At 42.3% G+C, this 15,286-nt stretch overlaps 1 protein-coding gene across 1 annotated transcript in view; it reads right to left on the bottom strand.

Annotated features, from left to right (window-relative positions):
• Positions 1-1,675: 1,675 nt before the first annotated feature.
• The window catches only part of LOC126263257 (uncharacterized), a 197,708-nt gene continuing 184,097 nt past the window's right edge, over positions 1,676-15,286 (bottom strand). The window contains exons 6-7 of the mRNA XM_049960342.1: positions 14,882-14,964; positions 1,676-1,723 (exon numbers count right to left, since the gene is read on the bottom strand). Of these exons, the coding sequence (XP_049816299.1) occupies positions 1,676-1,723; positions 14,882-14,964 (131 nt within the window). The remainder of the gene's footprint in view (positions 1,724-14,881; positions 14,965-15,286) is intronic.

Here is a 15,286-nt window from a genome sequence, read left to right as displayed (position 1 = left end):
CTACCCAGGGATCTTTTTGTTGTTATATGGGCAATGGACGTTTACTTATGAAGCTGGGTTTCTTGCATACAGATAACATGACCTGCTCATTCTAGTAGTCTCCTCTTTTAATATTATAAAACATTGGGCTAGTTCATAATCTCATAAATGGGCAGGTTCATAATCTCATAAATTTCATGATTCCTTCTTGTTCACCAAATATCTCCATCTCTCACTGGGCCCACATTCTTCTCTTAACCTTTCTTTCAAGTGTTAGAAGCTTTTGCATCTCTCTTTTAGTAAGTTTCCAGTTTTCTGCACCACAAAGGACATTGAAATGTATAATAACATTTTAGATTTAATTTTTGCAGAAACTAGTATATCTTCAGACTTGAGCATATCCCTGATGTCATATAGGCATCTGGTGTCATTAGAAATTCTTTCATTTTCATCAGTAGGTATTTGATTACAATAACTTCCCATTGACTTGAACTGATCATCAGACTTGAACTTGACTTCAACGAACTTGACTTCAACTGTTAAGTGCTTTTGTGCATATTTAGCTATGCTTATGAATATAATAGAGGGAAACATTCCACGCAGGAAAAATATATCTAAAAACAAAGATGATGTGACTTACCATACGAAAGCGCTGGCAGGTCGATAGACACACAAACAAACACAATCATACACACAAGGATGTGGGTTTTAAGGGAGAGGGTAAGCAGTCATTCCAATCCCGGGAGCGGAAAGACTTACCTTAGGGGGAAAAAAGGACAGGTATACACTCGCACACACACCCATATCTAACCACAAATGAGATCCATCCTTCATGAAATCCTCCCCACTTCACCAAGAGTGTCTTTCTGCCGTCCACCTAACCTTCGTAACCTCTTGGTTCATCCCTATGAAATCCCCAAACCCTCTGGCTCCTACCCTTGTAACCGCCCCCAATGTAAAACCTGTCCCATGCACCCTCCCACCACCACCTACTCCAGTCCTGTAGCCCGGAAGGTGTACACGATCAAAGGCAGAGCCACGTATGAAAGCACCCACGTGATTTACCAACTGACCTGCCTACACTGTGAAGCTTTCTATGTGGGAATGACCAGCAACAAACTGTCCAATCGCATGAATGGACACAGGCAGACAGTGTTTGTTGGTAATGAGGATCACCCTGTGGCTAAACATGCCTTGGTGCACGGCCAGCACATCTTGGCACAGCGTTACACCATCTGGGTTATCTGGATACTTCCCACTAACACCAACCTGTCAGAACTCCGGAGATGGGAACTTGCCCTTCAGTATATCCTCTCTTCTCGTTATCCGCCAGGCCTCAACCTCCACTAATTTCAAGTTGCCGCCGCTCATAACTCACCTGTCTTTCAACAACATCTTTGCCTCTGTACTTCTGCCTCGACTGACATCTCTGCCGAATCTCTTTGCCTTTACAAATGTCTGCTTGTGTCTGTGTATGCGTGGTTGGATATGGGTGTGTGTGCGAGTGTATACCTGTCCTTTTTCCCCCTAAGGTAAGTCTTTCCGCTCCCGGGATTGGAATGACTCCTTACCCTCTCCCTTAAAACCCACATCCTTTCGTCTTTCCCTCTCCTTCCCTCTTTCCTGATTTAGCTATGCTTACTTACATGTGTTATATTTTTTTGTTTTTTGATAAGTAGTCCTACTTGACTTGTTGCTATAACAGCTCCCCAAGAGTTTGTTCACTCTTGCTCACTAACACTATCTGACAAATACAAAACTGAAAATTACAGATAAGTCTCAGTGCTTCCTGTCTTCTCCAAAATAGTTGAAAAAGTCATCTACAACAAAATTATAAATTTTTGTCAATAAATATAATGTTTGAAAACTATGATAGATTTCAAACACATAAATCAACTAGCACGGCAACAGTGCAGTTAATTGCAATTAACTGCACTGTTGCAGTGCTAGTTGATTTACGTGTTTGGAATCTGTCATAGTTTTCAAACATTACATTACCTTGAGAAAGCTTTAGACAGTGTGTACTACTGCTTAAAACTTGGAATGGTGTCCACAAATCTAAAATTATTACAATAAAATATGTTGTGCCATAAGGCTTGGTATATGGCCCTCTTCTGTTTTTGATTTATGCAAATGACATGCAATATTATTCTCTAAGTTCCTAAGTAGTTCTGAATGCAGGTGATATGTCCATCATGCCTAAAAATCAATCATTTAAAAAACTACAAACCTATGGGAACGGGATGTGTGTAGAGGTATACTGAACAAACTGCCCCACAAATATCTGCACATAAATATATATTTTCACAGTAGTTCTACACATGTACACAGCAGGAGACATAAATGCACGCTGTTAGAATAACATGGCAGCTCGAATGTCCAATTTCAGTCAATGATCATGTTGTTCACGGTTGATATGACCACACAGCACCCCTCCTCCCCCTCCCCAACAGTACGGAGTACAAGTGAGTCTTGGCTGGAGACAGTGTGGGTATTGATGCTGTTGGTGGTCGTACGAGATGGTAGATGCACAACTGGGACCTCCACCTCCACTGGGGTGGGGAGCAGAGGTGGAAAGATGGCAGGCAGGTCCACCTCGAAGTCATTGAGCCAGCGAGGGCAGATGATGCGGCTGCTGGCCCGTGAGCAGGGGAGCGGAACGGTGGATGCCAGGGTGTAGGTGTGGCAAGCCCAGATGCTATCCGAACCGTCCGGCGAGATGAAGGCATGGATTGTTGTTGGGTCGCACTCACTAGGGAGAGTGAGCATATGCGCAACACTGAAGTTTAGCTGATCGTCGGGTGGCGAGGTCGTGGTGTCTGTGAGTAGAATGTGAACTCGGTCGTCGAGAGTTACAATTGAAATGTCGTCCATGCAGTGTGGGGGGTATGTTGCAGAGCAGGGTGACTATGGGAGAGGGTGTCTCCATAATCGCTGAGGTAGCTGCGAAACCCACACACGGGGTAGAGGTTGACGTATCCGAGAAACCCGCGAATGGCGATGGGGCGGCATCGGGTGAAAAAATTGGCGTGGTGGCCCAAGGATAAACGTTGTTGTCTCCACAGCAGGAGAGAGACTGGTGAAAGAGTCATTAGAAGAATCTGACTGAGCCATCTGGGGGGCATTGGGGTCCAGCAGGGGGGCATCGGGCTCCACGAATGCTGGTTTGAGTTGGTGTAACAAAACCGTTTGGGGAGAGTCTTTGACGATGATATCGAAAGTTGTAGCGAGCTGCTGGAGGATTTTAAAGAGGCCGTGATAAGGTGGTTGTAGTGATTGTCGGACCGGATCATCTCTCAGCATCACATGGGAGAAGTGTTGAGAGCGGTTGGCACGTGAGTGTCTGGTGGGGAGTGGCTGATAGGTGGGTGCAGGCGCGCATGTTTGAAATGAGTGTGCATGCGATTTATGAAATCCGGGCAGGGGGGGAAATCTTTGGGTACCTTTGGCTGAATGAGTTCACCTGGTAGGACGGAGTTCTCCCCGAAAGCGAATTCTGAGATAGTTCCCTATAAGTCGGGCTTGAAAGTTGAGCGGAGGCCCAGGAGCACCAATGGAAGGGCTTCGGACCAGAGGTAGTCGTGGCCCTGAGGGCTGTTTTCAGTGTGTGGTGCCACCGTTCTACCAACCCATTGCTTTGTTGGTGGTAGCCTGTGGTATGAATTTTCTTTATGCCAGCAGATGTTACATAAAATGGTGAACAGGGACGACTCAAGCTGCCGAACCTGATTGGTGGTGGTGGTGGTGGTGGTCGGACAACCAAAACTAGTAATCAATGCGAATATGAAACCCTTGGCCATGGTCTCGACCGTGATGTTATGTAAACGAACTGCCTCTACTCAGAAGGACATGCAGTCGATTGTGGATAGAATGTATCTGTGGCCCCCCAACGGTGGAAGAGGACCAATAAGATCGATAAGAACATGGCGAAATCGTCCTGGGGGAATGTCGAACCTGCCCATTGGTGGGGTGGCGTGGGGTGGCGGCTGATTTTGTTGTGTTGACAGGGGACGCAGCTATGTGCCCAGGTCTGACAGTCCCATTTTATATTTTTCCAAACAAAACGCTTGGAGACGAGCCATGTAGTGGCGTGGACACCAGGATGAGCGAAGTTATGCAGCGCATCGAAGGCCTGCTGGCACAAGGGGGGGCGGGAGCAACAGACATAAGGTACCGGTAGAAGAGTAGCATCACACCTCATCCACAACACCAGGGAATTTAGCTTTGGTAAACACAAGGGATGTTTGAGGGTCCACAAGGAGAGCTTGAGATTCCTCATCGGAGGCTTGTAGGGTGGCCAGGTTGGATAAGTCTATGATGCGTGAAATAGTATTGATCCGCGAGAAAAAATCTAGCAAACGTCGGTTGTGAATTGGGAGACGCCGAGGGAGTGGGTCCTTGGGGGGTTTGCAGAATGCATCTGTGAGTGGTTTGTGATCATTGAGGATGATGAACGAGCGACCCTCCACGTGAGGCAGAAGTGTTTGACAGCCTGGTAGGCCACAAGGAGTTCTCTATTGAAAGCGGAGTATTTCTTCTGAGCTGTTGATAGTTTTTTAGAGAAGAAATGTAGAGGGGAAACCGTGTCTGCCTTGCGTTGCTGTGGTACCGCTCCCACCGCGGTGTCAATGGCGTCCGCAGTGATGAACAACCTGGCCGAGGGGTCGAGGTGGGCAAGTGTCAGTGCGTGAGCTAAAGAAGTCTTTAGTGCATTGAAGGCCTCCAGAATAGGTGCAGTCCAGCGAACGGGTTTGAGTCCTGAATTCTGTTTACCCGACAGTGAGTCTGTCAGTGGGGCCTGCACGGCGGCAAAAGAGGGCAGGTGACGACGTTAGTAATTTATTGTGCCCAGGAAATATCAGAGTTCTTTGCAAGTACCAGGGGACAGCACTGACATGATGGCCTGCACACGAGATTTGGGAGGTTGCATTCCATCGGTGGAGACAGTGTAACCAAGAGAGTGACAGAAGGCTGGTGCAATTGGAATTTGTCTTTGTTGACCTCTATGCCATTGGATTTCGAGGTCTGGAGGACCACAGATAAATGATTTTTATGTTCCTCAGCTGACTTGCTGAAAATGAGTATTTCCTCCAGATATGCAAAGCAAAAACTTGAACTGTCGTAAGATGGAGTCAATGAATCACTGCCACGTTTGCGCTGCATTTTTCAGGCCGAATGGCATGAAGTTGTAATGGAACAAACCAAGCGGCATGGTAATAGCTGTTTTAGGGATGTCTTCCGGTGCTTTGGGAATTTGATGGTAGGCACGTTTACAGTCAATAACACTGAAGATTGTAGCGCCCGATAACATATGAGTGAAATCATGTATGTTAGGCACGGGGTAATATCCATGAGGGTACGAGCATTTAGACATCTGTAATCACTGCACATTCGGAAAGAACCATTGTGTTTGAGGGTGAGGTGAATCGGTGAAGACAAGTTGCTGCCTGGCGGTTGCAGGATACCTGCTGCCAAAAGTTGGTTAATTTGCTGCCTGGCCGCATGCAACTTAATAGGATTGAGGCGTCTAACCTTGTGCCTAATAGGAGGGCCAGCGGCGGTAACTATCTTGTGCGTCGTTCCGTCAGTGATGGAAGAAACTGAGAACTGCACACGAGACTGACCATTGTCCTGACGTGAAGTTTTTGGACAAGTAGGGCACGATGAGGTGAAGCCATTAGCGCAAGTGGGAAAGGGCAACCCGAAAGTCACATGCCTAGTACGTGAGCGTGGCTTGTGTGGAGAGGGCGGCTGCACATGCAACAAGGAGCAGGTCGGAACGCGCGGTGAGTGTCTGCTGTCAACCTTGCACTTGATAACCGGTGCGGGCGAGAGTGGCGTTGGCGTCGCACATGGAACAGTGATGGCTGCCAAGTCACGTAACTGGCGCGTGAGAGAGGGGGAATGTTTATCAACACGCAGAGCGGCTGCTTGAGCAGTGTGCGTGGTTGCGTTGCGCGCACGACTGTCATTAGAAGCACTGTTTGAAACACAGGGCACTGAACGTGGCGAGGGCATCGGTGGTGCTGAGTCTACCGGAAGCGAATCGTCACACACAATTAATGTGTTTGGACGAACCTGATGAGTGTCTGAGCTGGTGTAGGCATTAGAAGCTCGATTAGGTGGCAGAACTGTGGACTGTAGTTTTAGCAGCGAGTTACGAGCCGTGACAAGCTCGTTGTAGGTGTGTGCGATGCGTTTTTCAGCTCAGCATTGTCCCAGTGGAGCTGTTCCACTGAGTTGTATTCTAACAGTAGATTAGTTACACAGGTCGCAATGTCATCCACAAGGGTGGAACACTCGTGTACTAACGCACATGTCACGAGAGAAGCAGAGTGGAGAACATAAGTGCAGGAGCACAGTATCTGAGTGTTAGTGGACTGGTGTTGCACTGAACCCTGAAATTCATCCAGAGAGAGTTTGTAATGGGACAAAATATCCATACAGAGAATTGATTCATCAATGTTGGCAATGTAGAAAGTCCACTGAAAACACAGAGAATGAGATAGGTGCACCGTAACTTTGACAGAGCCTGAGGTTTGTAATGTTGATGCGTTGACAGCTCGTAGAAGTGACCTCTTCAGTGAAAATATGGGGAGAGCCATCGATGTAGGTATGATAGACACGTCAGCACCAGTGTCGACTAGGAAACTGAGCCGTGACAAAATGTCAGTCACGTACAAACGACTGCTCAGCAAGGTAGACGAGTGGATGGAGTGCAATGTATGAGGACGCCCGTGGGGTTCCCCGCAAGGCTCAGTGTCTTTTAGATCCTGTGGTCGGTGTTTGCAAGGTAACCGGCACTTCTTAGCATCCTCGCTGAAAACCTTCTGGTACCAGCAGTACGGATGAGCCGGATGTTGTGGTGGTGGTGGTGACTGCGGAAATGGAGGAGGCTTGTCCTCGTCAATTTGTTCTGGCATGTATACCGGTACATATGGCGTGTGGGTGATCCTGGAGTGCTCGGATGGTGGAGAGAGTGAGCGGATGCTGCCAGGTGATGTAGAAGGCGTGGAGGTGGAGCGAGCCCTGCCTCTGCCAGCAGAAGGCCGGTAGGCGGGAGCAGTTGTGCCAACTAGCGGTGAGTGGTGAGCTGGCTGGCATTGTCGTAGCAATGAACACAGTTGGTCTACGATGCGGAGATGAGAGCCAATTGGCTCGAAGGAGTGTGTTGGAAAGCAAGTGGATCTGTAGGTCAGTAGACAGCTTGGCAGACCACACCACCCACAGAGTGATGCCTGGCATGGTATGCTCACTCACAAGTAACCAAAGGCAGTGCCAGAGTTGTGATGGGGTTCGGTCCCCCAGGTGTTCCTCGTACAAGATCTTGATGATTAATTCTTGTGGTGAGAAGGCGAGTCGTTAATGATCGTCTTCTTCACAAACTCATATTTCAGTGGAGGCAGTGGCAAGAGGAGTAGATCACAAGTTAAGTCTGAATGATCACGAAGGTGCGTGACGAGACACAGGAATTTAGAGTTGTCATTTGACACATGATGATGATCAACAAGTGCAAATCATGACACTGGGTTGTCCTCGTATAAAGGTGGCAGCTTCGGCAGACGACTTGGAGGTGGGGACGAAGGCGGCTTTGGTTTCTCTTGGAAAACCATCAGGTCCATGATGGGAGAGGCTACACAGCAGGCTGGCGTGGTAGGCACAGGTGTGTTACTGGCAAAAATGTCCGTATCAACTGTGGACATTGTCCTTGATGTGTCATGAAAACACCACATGGTTGACACGGTCGGTACCGTGGGAACGGGCAGTTGTACGGTAGGCATTGAGGTTCCTTAAACTGGGTTGTAGGCTACAGCCACTGATTTGGATTGAGCCACCTCAGAAATAACACGGAAGGCTGGTGTGGCAGACATAGGCGGTGCTGTGGGAAAGACGAGCGGCTGAGCGGCCGGAACCGGGGGCCCCTGCAAATGTGGGGGGTGGCAGGAGGGAGTATGACAAAAGTTTGAGTTCTCTGCACATGCTGAAGACATGCCCCATGAGGTCAGACTATAAATGACCGGTGGAACCAGCAGAAAGTCACTTCGGTATGGTAAGATGCCATTGGAAGGCGAAACACCGAACGATGCACTCGAACCAACGTGGTCAAAAACTTGAGCAATCAGTCTGGGGGGTGAGTATGGAGAATTGTGCACATTAAAATGTCCTATATTAGTTTGCAAATGAGGCAAAATCAGACCAGGTTATAGTTGATAGTGTCCGGGTGTGTTTTGTGGTAATAGCAGCACTGCACAACACGGCACTACAATAACTGTCGTTGCGGCCCGTTGAGAGTCAAAGTACGTGTGCGAATGTAGATCGCTTTGAGCACCATACAATCGATCAGTAGGTACACAGTTCTGAATATTGTTCACTTCAAACTTCACACGTTGGCGAGCACAGTCCAGCGACACGAAACCCGAGTTCATTGTTTGTGTTAGCAGTGTAGCACTCGACCATTGTAGAGCGACAAAGTTTGAGGTTAATGTGGCTGGAGATGACGAATTGCTGTGAATTAATGTAGAAATGGTCATTGGTGAAGGTATGAAAAGGTCCGGCGAACATTGTGGAGCTTCCAAATCTTCGAACAAAGAGTTGGGTGAGGCAGCCATGGTGGCGTGCATATAACCTGTTGATGCTACAACACTCGGCGCGGTAGTTGCGGAAGACGTGCAAACTTCAGGGTCACCAGTATGGAAATGGGATGCGTGTACAGGTATACTGAACAAAGTGTCCCACAAATATCTGCACATAAATATATATTTCCACAGTAGTCGTACACATGTACACAGCAAGAGACATAAATGCAGACTGCTAGAATAACATGGCGGCTTGACTGTCCGATCTCAGTCAGAGATCATGTTGTTCACGGTCGATATGACCTATTGACACCACAGACCCATTGCAATACTGTGACAACTGAAATTTTTCAATATTTAAATGAAAGCCACCTAAATGAAAACATCAGTAGTACACATCTCATGAAGTTCAACAACAGACTCAATGAAAATAAACTGTACTTTGATAGTGAAATGGAAAAAAAATTTGTGTAAATTCCTTGGTTTAACCATTCAAAGCAGTCTGAAATGGGATGTGGATGATGGCTCTTTAGCATATAATTTATCTAAGCATATATTTGCAGTTAATGATAGCAAGTTTTCCAAAGATACTGTAGTTCTAAAGACAGCACACCACACTTTATTTTCCTCACACCTGAACTGTGGAACAGAAATTTGGGGGCAACAACCAAAGCAAATCTCTATAAGCTAGGAATTCTTCAAAAAAGTGCTATATGAATCTGTGGAGCTAAATACAAGGAATAATGCTGTGGGCTGTTCCCAGAACCTTGTACCTAGCAAGGTGATGGAGTTGTTAACGCACTGGACTTGCACTCTGGAGCGTGATGGTTCAAATCCATGTTCACCCATGCAGAGTTATATTTTCCATGATTTCCCTAAATCTCTCAAGGCAAATGCTGGGATGGTCCCTTTGAAAGGACATGGCATGGTATGTAGGCAGAATGGCACCAGGAAGATTATGCAGTGATACAATGATCCACAGTTAGTTGAAATGAAATGGTTTCTCATGCAGGAAATGTGAAAAATATGTAGTCAAAGGAATTCAGTGCATCAAGTTCAACTTTTGGTTATATTTTAAGTATGCAAAAATGTGTCTGAAATTTATAAATGACAATATTCAGTGGACATGCCTCAACTGTATAAGTGGCATAATATGCGATTAACATGCACGTTAAGTTCTAAAGGTGAAATTATTTGTGTTCTTCAAGGTAACACTGATGCTCTGAAAAAAGAAGTGATGCTGATAAAGCAGGAAAATATTGCATCAGAATGTGAAAACTTCTTTGTGAAAAAACTCTGATGGTAAATAGATGTACATCAGCAAATGCGTAGAGTGATATAATTGATCAATCACAAAACAATCCAGTTACCATTACGGAAGAAAAAGAAATTGAAGATATGGAAGAACTAAACAAATATAAGTGGACCAGTATAACATACACGAAAGACAAAAAGAAGCATCACAGTAAGACAGAAAATCAATTTTTTATCATAGATTACTCATTGTTAACAAACATGTCACCAAAATCGACATTTGATGTCTGACCAGGCATCAGGATGCATCAGGTGCATGAACATTTAAACAACATCTTAAATTCAAGAGGGAGTGTAACAGATAAGCATAACAGGAACCCAAAAGTTGTTTTTATCCAAGTGCAAATAAATTCCCTTCAAAGCAACAGTGAAGAAGAAATTGTAAAATACACAAGGAACCTTATCCAAATGTCCAGAAGCCTCTACATAAGTCCCAGAATAATAATCAGTGGCACTGTGTAAAGGATATTGGTGAGTGATAGCTACGTGCAGTGAATAAATGGCAATATTAAAGAACAATGCAATAAACTAGGAGTCATTTTCATTGATCCCAACAAATATCTAAGTGCAAAGTGTCTTTCCAAAGATGGTCAACATCTTAATAGGTTAGGCTTAAAAAATTAAGCAATATGTCCACTGATCTCGCCAAGCTATAGAAAATAAGGGCTGGTAAGCAGTGATGGGGTGAAAAAACTTCTGTAGAAATAAGAAAGACAGAACCAAACCATTATCTGGCAATAAATGTGCTGCAGCGTATAAGTAATAGTCAAAGTAGAAATGTTATGTACTGGAACATAATTGGTTTAAACACTGACACTTCAAACAAGCTCCAAAATAGACAAATTGGAAATCATTCTGTCAGAATGTGCAAATATTAGAGCTGTTTGTTTAAATGAGCATTGTTTTATTGAGAACACAATTAAAATTTTAAACAAAATTGGGAATTTCGGGTTAGGAAGCAGCTTTTGCAGAGAAAACAAGTTAGGTGAAGGTTGGTGTATGTTTCTGCATAGTGATAAAAATTATGAAACCAGAAATTTTAAACAAAATTGGGAATTTCGGGTTAGGAAGCAGCTTTTGCAGAGAAAACAAGTTAGGTGAAGGTTGGTGTATGTTTCTGCATAGTGATAAAAATTATGAAACCACAAAATTTTAAACAAAATTGGGAATTTCGGGTTAGGAAGCAGCTTTTGCAGAGAAAGCAAGTTAGGTGGAGGTTGGTGTATGTTTCTGCATAGTGATAAAAATTATGAAACCAGAAATTGTTTTACTTATTTAAATGAATAATGTCTGTTTTACAGCTGTTGTGTAGAAATAGTGTACTTACCAGTAAATTTTATAGTAGTTTCAATATACAGAATCCCAGGGAGGTTAACAACAGAACTGTTGCTATCTAAGTTTATGCTAGAAGACCTCTGTAGAGAAAAAAATTCTAATAGCTGCTGACCTAAATATTGATATCACACACATGTGATAGTACTTATACTTCAAGATTCACTGACTTGGTAAAGAAATATTCATTCAAACTGATTTTCTTTGAAACTACCAAGGAATAAAGATGTGTGTAAATTTTGTCTACATTTAGGTATTTCATATAATTATGCATTGTTCATTGAGCTGCCACAGGCAGAAATGTGAAAACCTTTAGCAAAGAAAACTCATTAATATTTAGTAATAAGCTAAAAGAGAAAAAATAGTCTTTTGATCATTGTAAGTCAAGTGAAGAAAAATTTTTAAAAATCCTAAATAGTTTTCTTGGTGTCTTTATGAAACATTTTCACCTAGACTCTGCAGCAGCAAAGTTACAAATAGATTACAGTGGATCCCTCAAAGCATAAAAATTCCAGTGAAAGGAAAAGGCAACTTTGCAGAGAGTTAAAATATAATAAAGACGCTGATTTCATTCAACTTGTTATATCCTGTAAATTATATTTAAAAGAATTGTTAAGGCAGCAAAACAATTGGCCAATAAGTGGCAAATTTTAAACCATAAAAATAAGACAAAGGTAGTGTGGCCAGTCATTCCATCTGAGTTAGGCGTTAAAGCCTGTAACCAAGAAATTTCAAAAATTAATATTGAAGGAAACACTATTGTAAGTCTGACTCAAATATGAGTGTGCTTTAATGAATTCTTTATAAATGTAGCAAAGTCTGCTGTAAATGTAACAGATTATCACAACAAAGTAAATCCTTTTGGCCAAACACCTTACAAAAGTTTCTATGAAGGTTGTAGAAAATGAAATCCTAGCATTAAAAAACAAAAACTCTGCACATTGGGATGGCATACCCACCAAAGTTAATAAAGCAACACAACATAATGGAAAAATACCACAGATGCCGTGAACAGTTTCATTGAGAAAATAAGTACATCATTAGAGAAGAGCAATAATGTGGCAGCATTATTTTCTGTAAAACATGCATTGCTTATTTACAAACTTGAAAAGTACAGAGGCCGGCCGCGGTGGTCTCGCGGTTCTAGGCGCGCAGTCCGGAACCGCGCGACTGCTACGGTCGCAGGTTCGAATCCTGCCTCGGGCATGGGTGTGTGTGATGTCCTTAGGTTAGTTAGGTTTAAGTAGTTCTAAGTTCTAGGGGACTGATGACCACAGATGTTAAGTCCCATAGTGCTCAGAGCCATTTGAACCATTTTTGAAAAGTACAGAATTAAAGGCAGTGGCTCAAATCCTACTTATCAAATAGAAATCAAAGAGTTAGCATCTATTTAAATGTGACTGAAAAAAAAATCTCAGTGACTTCCACAAGACTCCATAATAGGCCCAGTCCTATTTCTCTTCTATGTAACTGGCATACAATTATATATCAGCTCCCCATCAGTTCTGTTCGCAAATGATAGTTCTGCCTTAGTTGAAAATCAGGACTTGGAAAAAAATTCCTAAGTCTGTGATTGGTATCCCCAGTACCTTGCATGATGCAATTCAAAACCAGACACTCAAACTGTGAGCAATTAAGATTATTTACAACAACCAAGATATAGAAGAAGTTGCCTCAGTCAAATCCTTAGGATTAACTCTGGTTAAAAATTTGAGCTAGCAGGCACAAGTTGTGTACCCAGCAAACAACTTGAGTAGCTTTGCACTTGCAGTGCAAATATTATCTACTGCAACTGACATGGACACATGAAAATTAGTATATAAATCTACTTTGAATCCATTATTACGTAAGGTGGTGTTTCTTGAGGGTATCTCGATAAATATAGTGCAGATTTTAAAAGTACTAAAAAAAAAAAAATATTCAAAAATATGTGCACTGTAAATCATAAAGAACCATGTCACCCATTATTTAGCAAAATTAAAAACATTATTGCTGAACAAAATCAGTCTCAAGTTTTTCTTCTGAAACACTTTTAAACCAGTTGCTGTAACAGCCTGCTACAATGAAATGGGAAAATTTTTAAAAACATGAACTCTGCCATCTTTTTTTGTTCATTCACATGATACAAGAAACAAAGAAAATTTTATGTTTACCACCAACGGCCTCAAACTGTATGCCCAGGGGCAACAATACATTGGGATGAAAATTTATAATAAATTAAGAGAGAACAAGTTAATGCAGATGAATTTAAGTCCACTTAAAGAAAGCTATATCAGGCACTGAATTGTTATTACTCAGTGGATGAATTCAAGCAGGTCACTGCAAATTTGAGAGGGATAAATTGTTTTACATATCCCAAAAAATATCATTATAGTGTTCTTATTTATTTTAGTCCTATTATTTATTAGTGTAAAAACCATTATAATTGTATTATAAATTTTTAACATGTCTCCTGTACACAAACCAAATGGATTGCAAATGTACGTCACGAGATGAATAAAATCAAAATTCCACACAATGTCACAAAGAAAAATTTTACTTTAGCAGCCACATAATAGTATTCTACAAAAAAGGTTCACAACATGCAGGATTAAAATCAGCCAATAAACTGCCTCCTATACTTATGACTATCACCACAGGGAAGCTTATATATCAGCTTAACAAATTCCTTCTACAAAAGCACTTTTACACATTAGGTGAATATAAGTTACATGCACAACGAGAAGTGTTTTAAAAACATATGTAAATAACCGCAAAATGTTTATGAGTAATCTTACCAGATGTTAATCAATTACATATTCAGCAGAATTTGTTGTGCATCAGGAACTGATGTTTTGTACATATGGAGTGAATCATTTGGTCGTGAATAAAATATTTTTACTGTTGTTATTATCACCATCAACATCTTGTGTGACAGCAAAAGTGTATTAGTTTATATCAAAATATATTTACATTCAACATGGGAAAAATATATCTAAAAACAAAGATGATGTGACTTACCGAACAAAAGTGCTGGCAGGTCGATAGACACACAAATAAACACAAACACACACACAAAATTCAAGCTTTCACAACAAACTGTTGCCTCATCAGGAAAGAGGGAAGGAGAGGGAAAGACGAAAGGATGTGGGTTTTAAGGGAGAGGGTAAGGAGTCATTCCAATCCCGGGAGCAGAAAGACTTACCCTAGGGGGAAAAAAGGACAGGTATACACTCGCACACACACACACATCCATCCACACGTGTCTGTATATGTGTGGATGGATATGTGTGTGTGTGCGAGTGTATACCTGTCCTTTTTTCCCCCTAAGGTAAGCCTTTCCGCTCCCGGGATTGGAATGACTCCTTACCCTCTCCCTTAAAACCCACATCCTTTCGTCTTTCCCTCTCCTTCCCTCTTTCCTGATGAGGCAACAGTTTGTTGCGAAAGCTTGAATTTTGTGTGTGTGTTTGTGTTTATTTGTGTGTCTATCGACCTGCCAGCGCTTTCGTTCGGTAAGTCACATCATCTTTGTTTTTAGATATATATTTACATTCATTTGTATATGGACTTTTGTTTCATAGTCTACGTTCTAGAGTACTATCTTTTGGCACAGTCTAAACTGAATTTTTGAGATCAAAATATTGTTTAACTCATTTTATCCTTTTACTCCCGTTTTGCTTCTTAACATAAATACTTACCTGTTCAATTTCAGTTTTTTGGAAATCAGTATATGGCAGCCCATTATTTATGTTCTTCTCACTTTGGAGCTTCTGGATCTCAGCTAGTAAATAAGAACAGAAAGTCTTTATTAGGCAAATAAATAATGCTAAATGCAAGCAAGAAATCACAACATTAATTCATTCTCTGTGTTTTGTAGATCTCAACATGGAGAAGAGGTTTCAAGGATGTGAAATAAGTCAATACATATATGAACAAAGTGAAGAAGCTGTTACAAACCATTGATAACTAGCATTAGACTGTTATAAACTAATTTTCCTTTGTTGGGAAATCCAAGATGAGGTATAATATGTTACAGAAGTTAAATCACTACTTAGCAAATAGAAGAAGCAAAGAGAAAAAATAAATAAAACAACTTAATTTTT

Source organism: Schistocerca nitens, chromosome 6 (genome assembly GCF_023898315.1).
Source record: "Schistocerca nitens isolate TAMUIC-IGC-003100 chromosome 6, iqSchNite1.1, whole genome shotgun sequence".
Lineage (NCBI taxonomy): Eukaryota > Metazoa > Arthropoda > Insecta > Orthoptera > Acrididae > Schistocerca > Schistocerca nitens.
The sequence above is the reverse complement of the archived record's forward strand: the minus strand, read 5'-3'. Positions and strand labels throughout refer to the sequence as shown.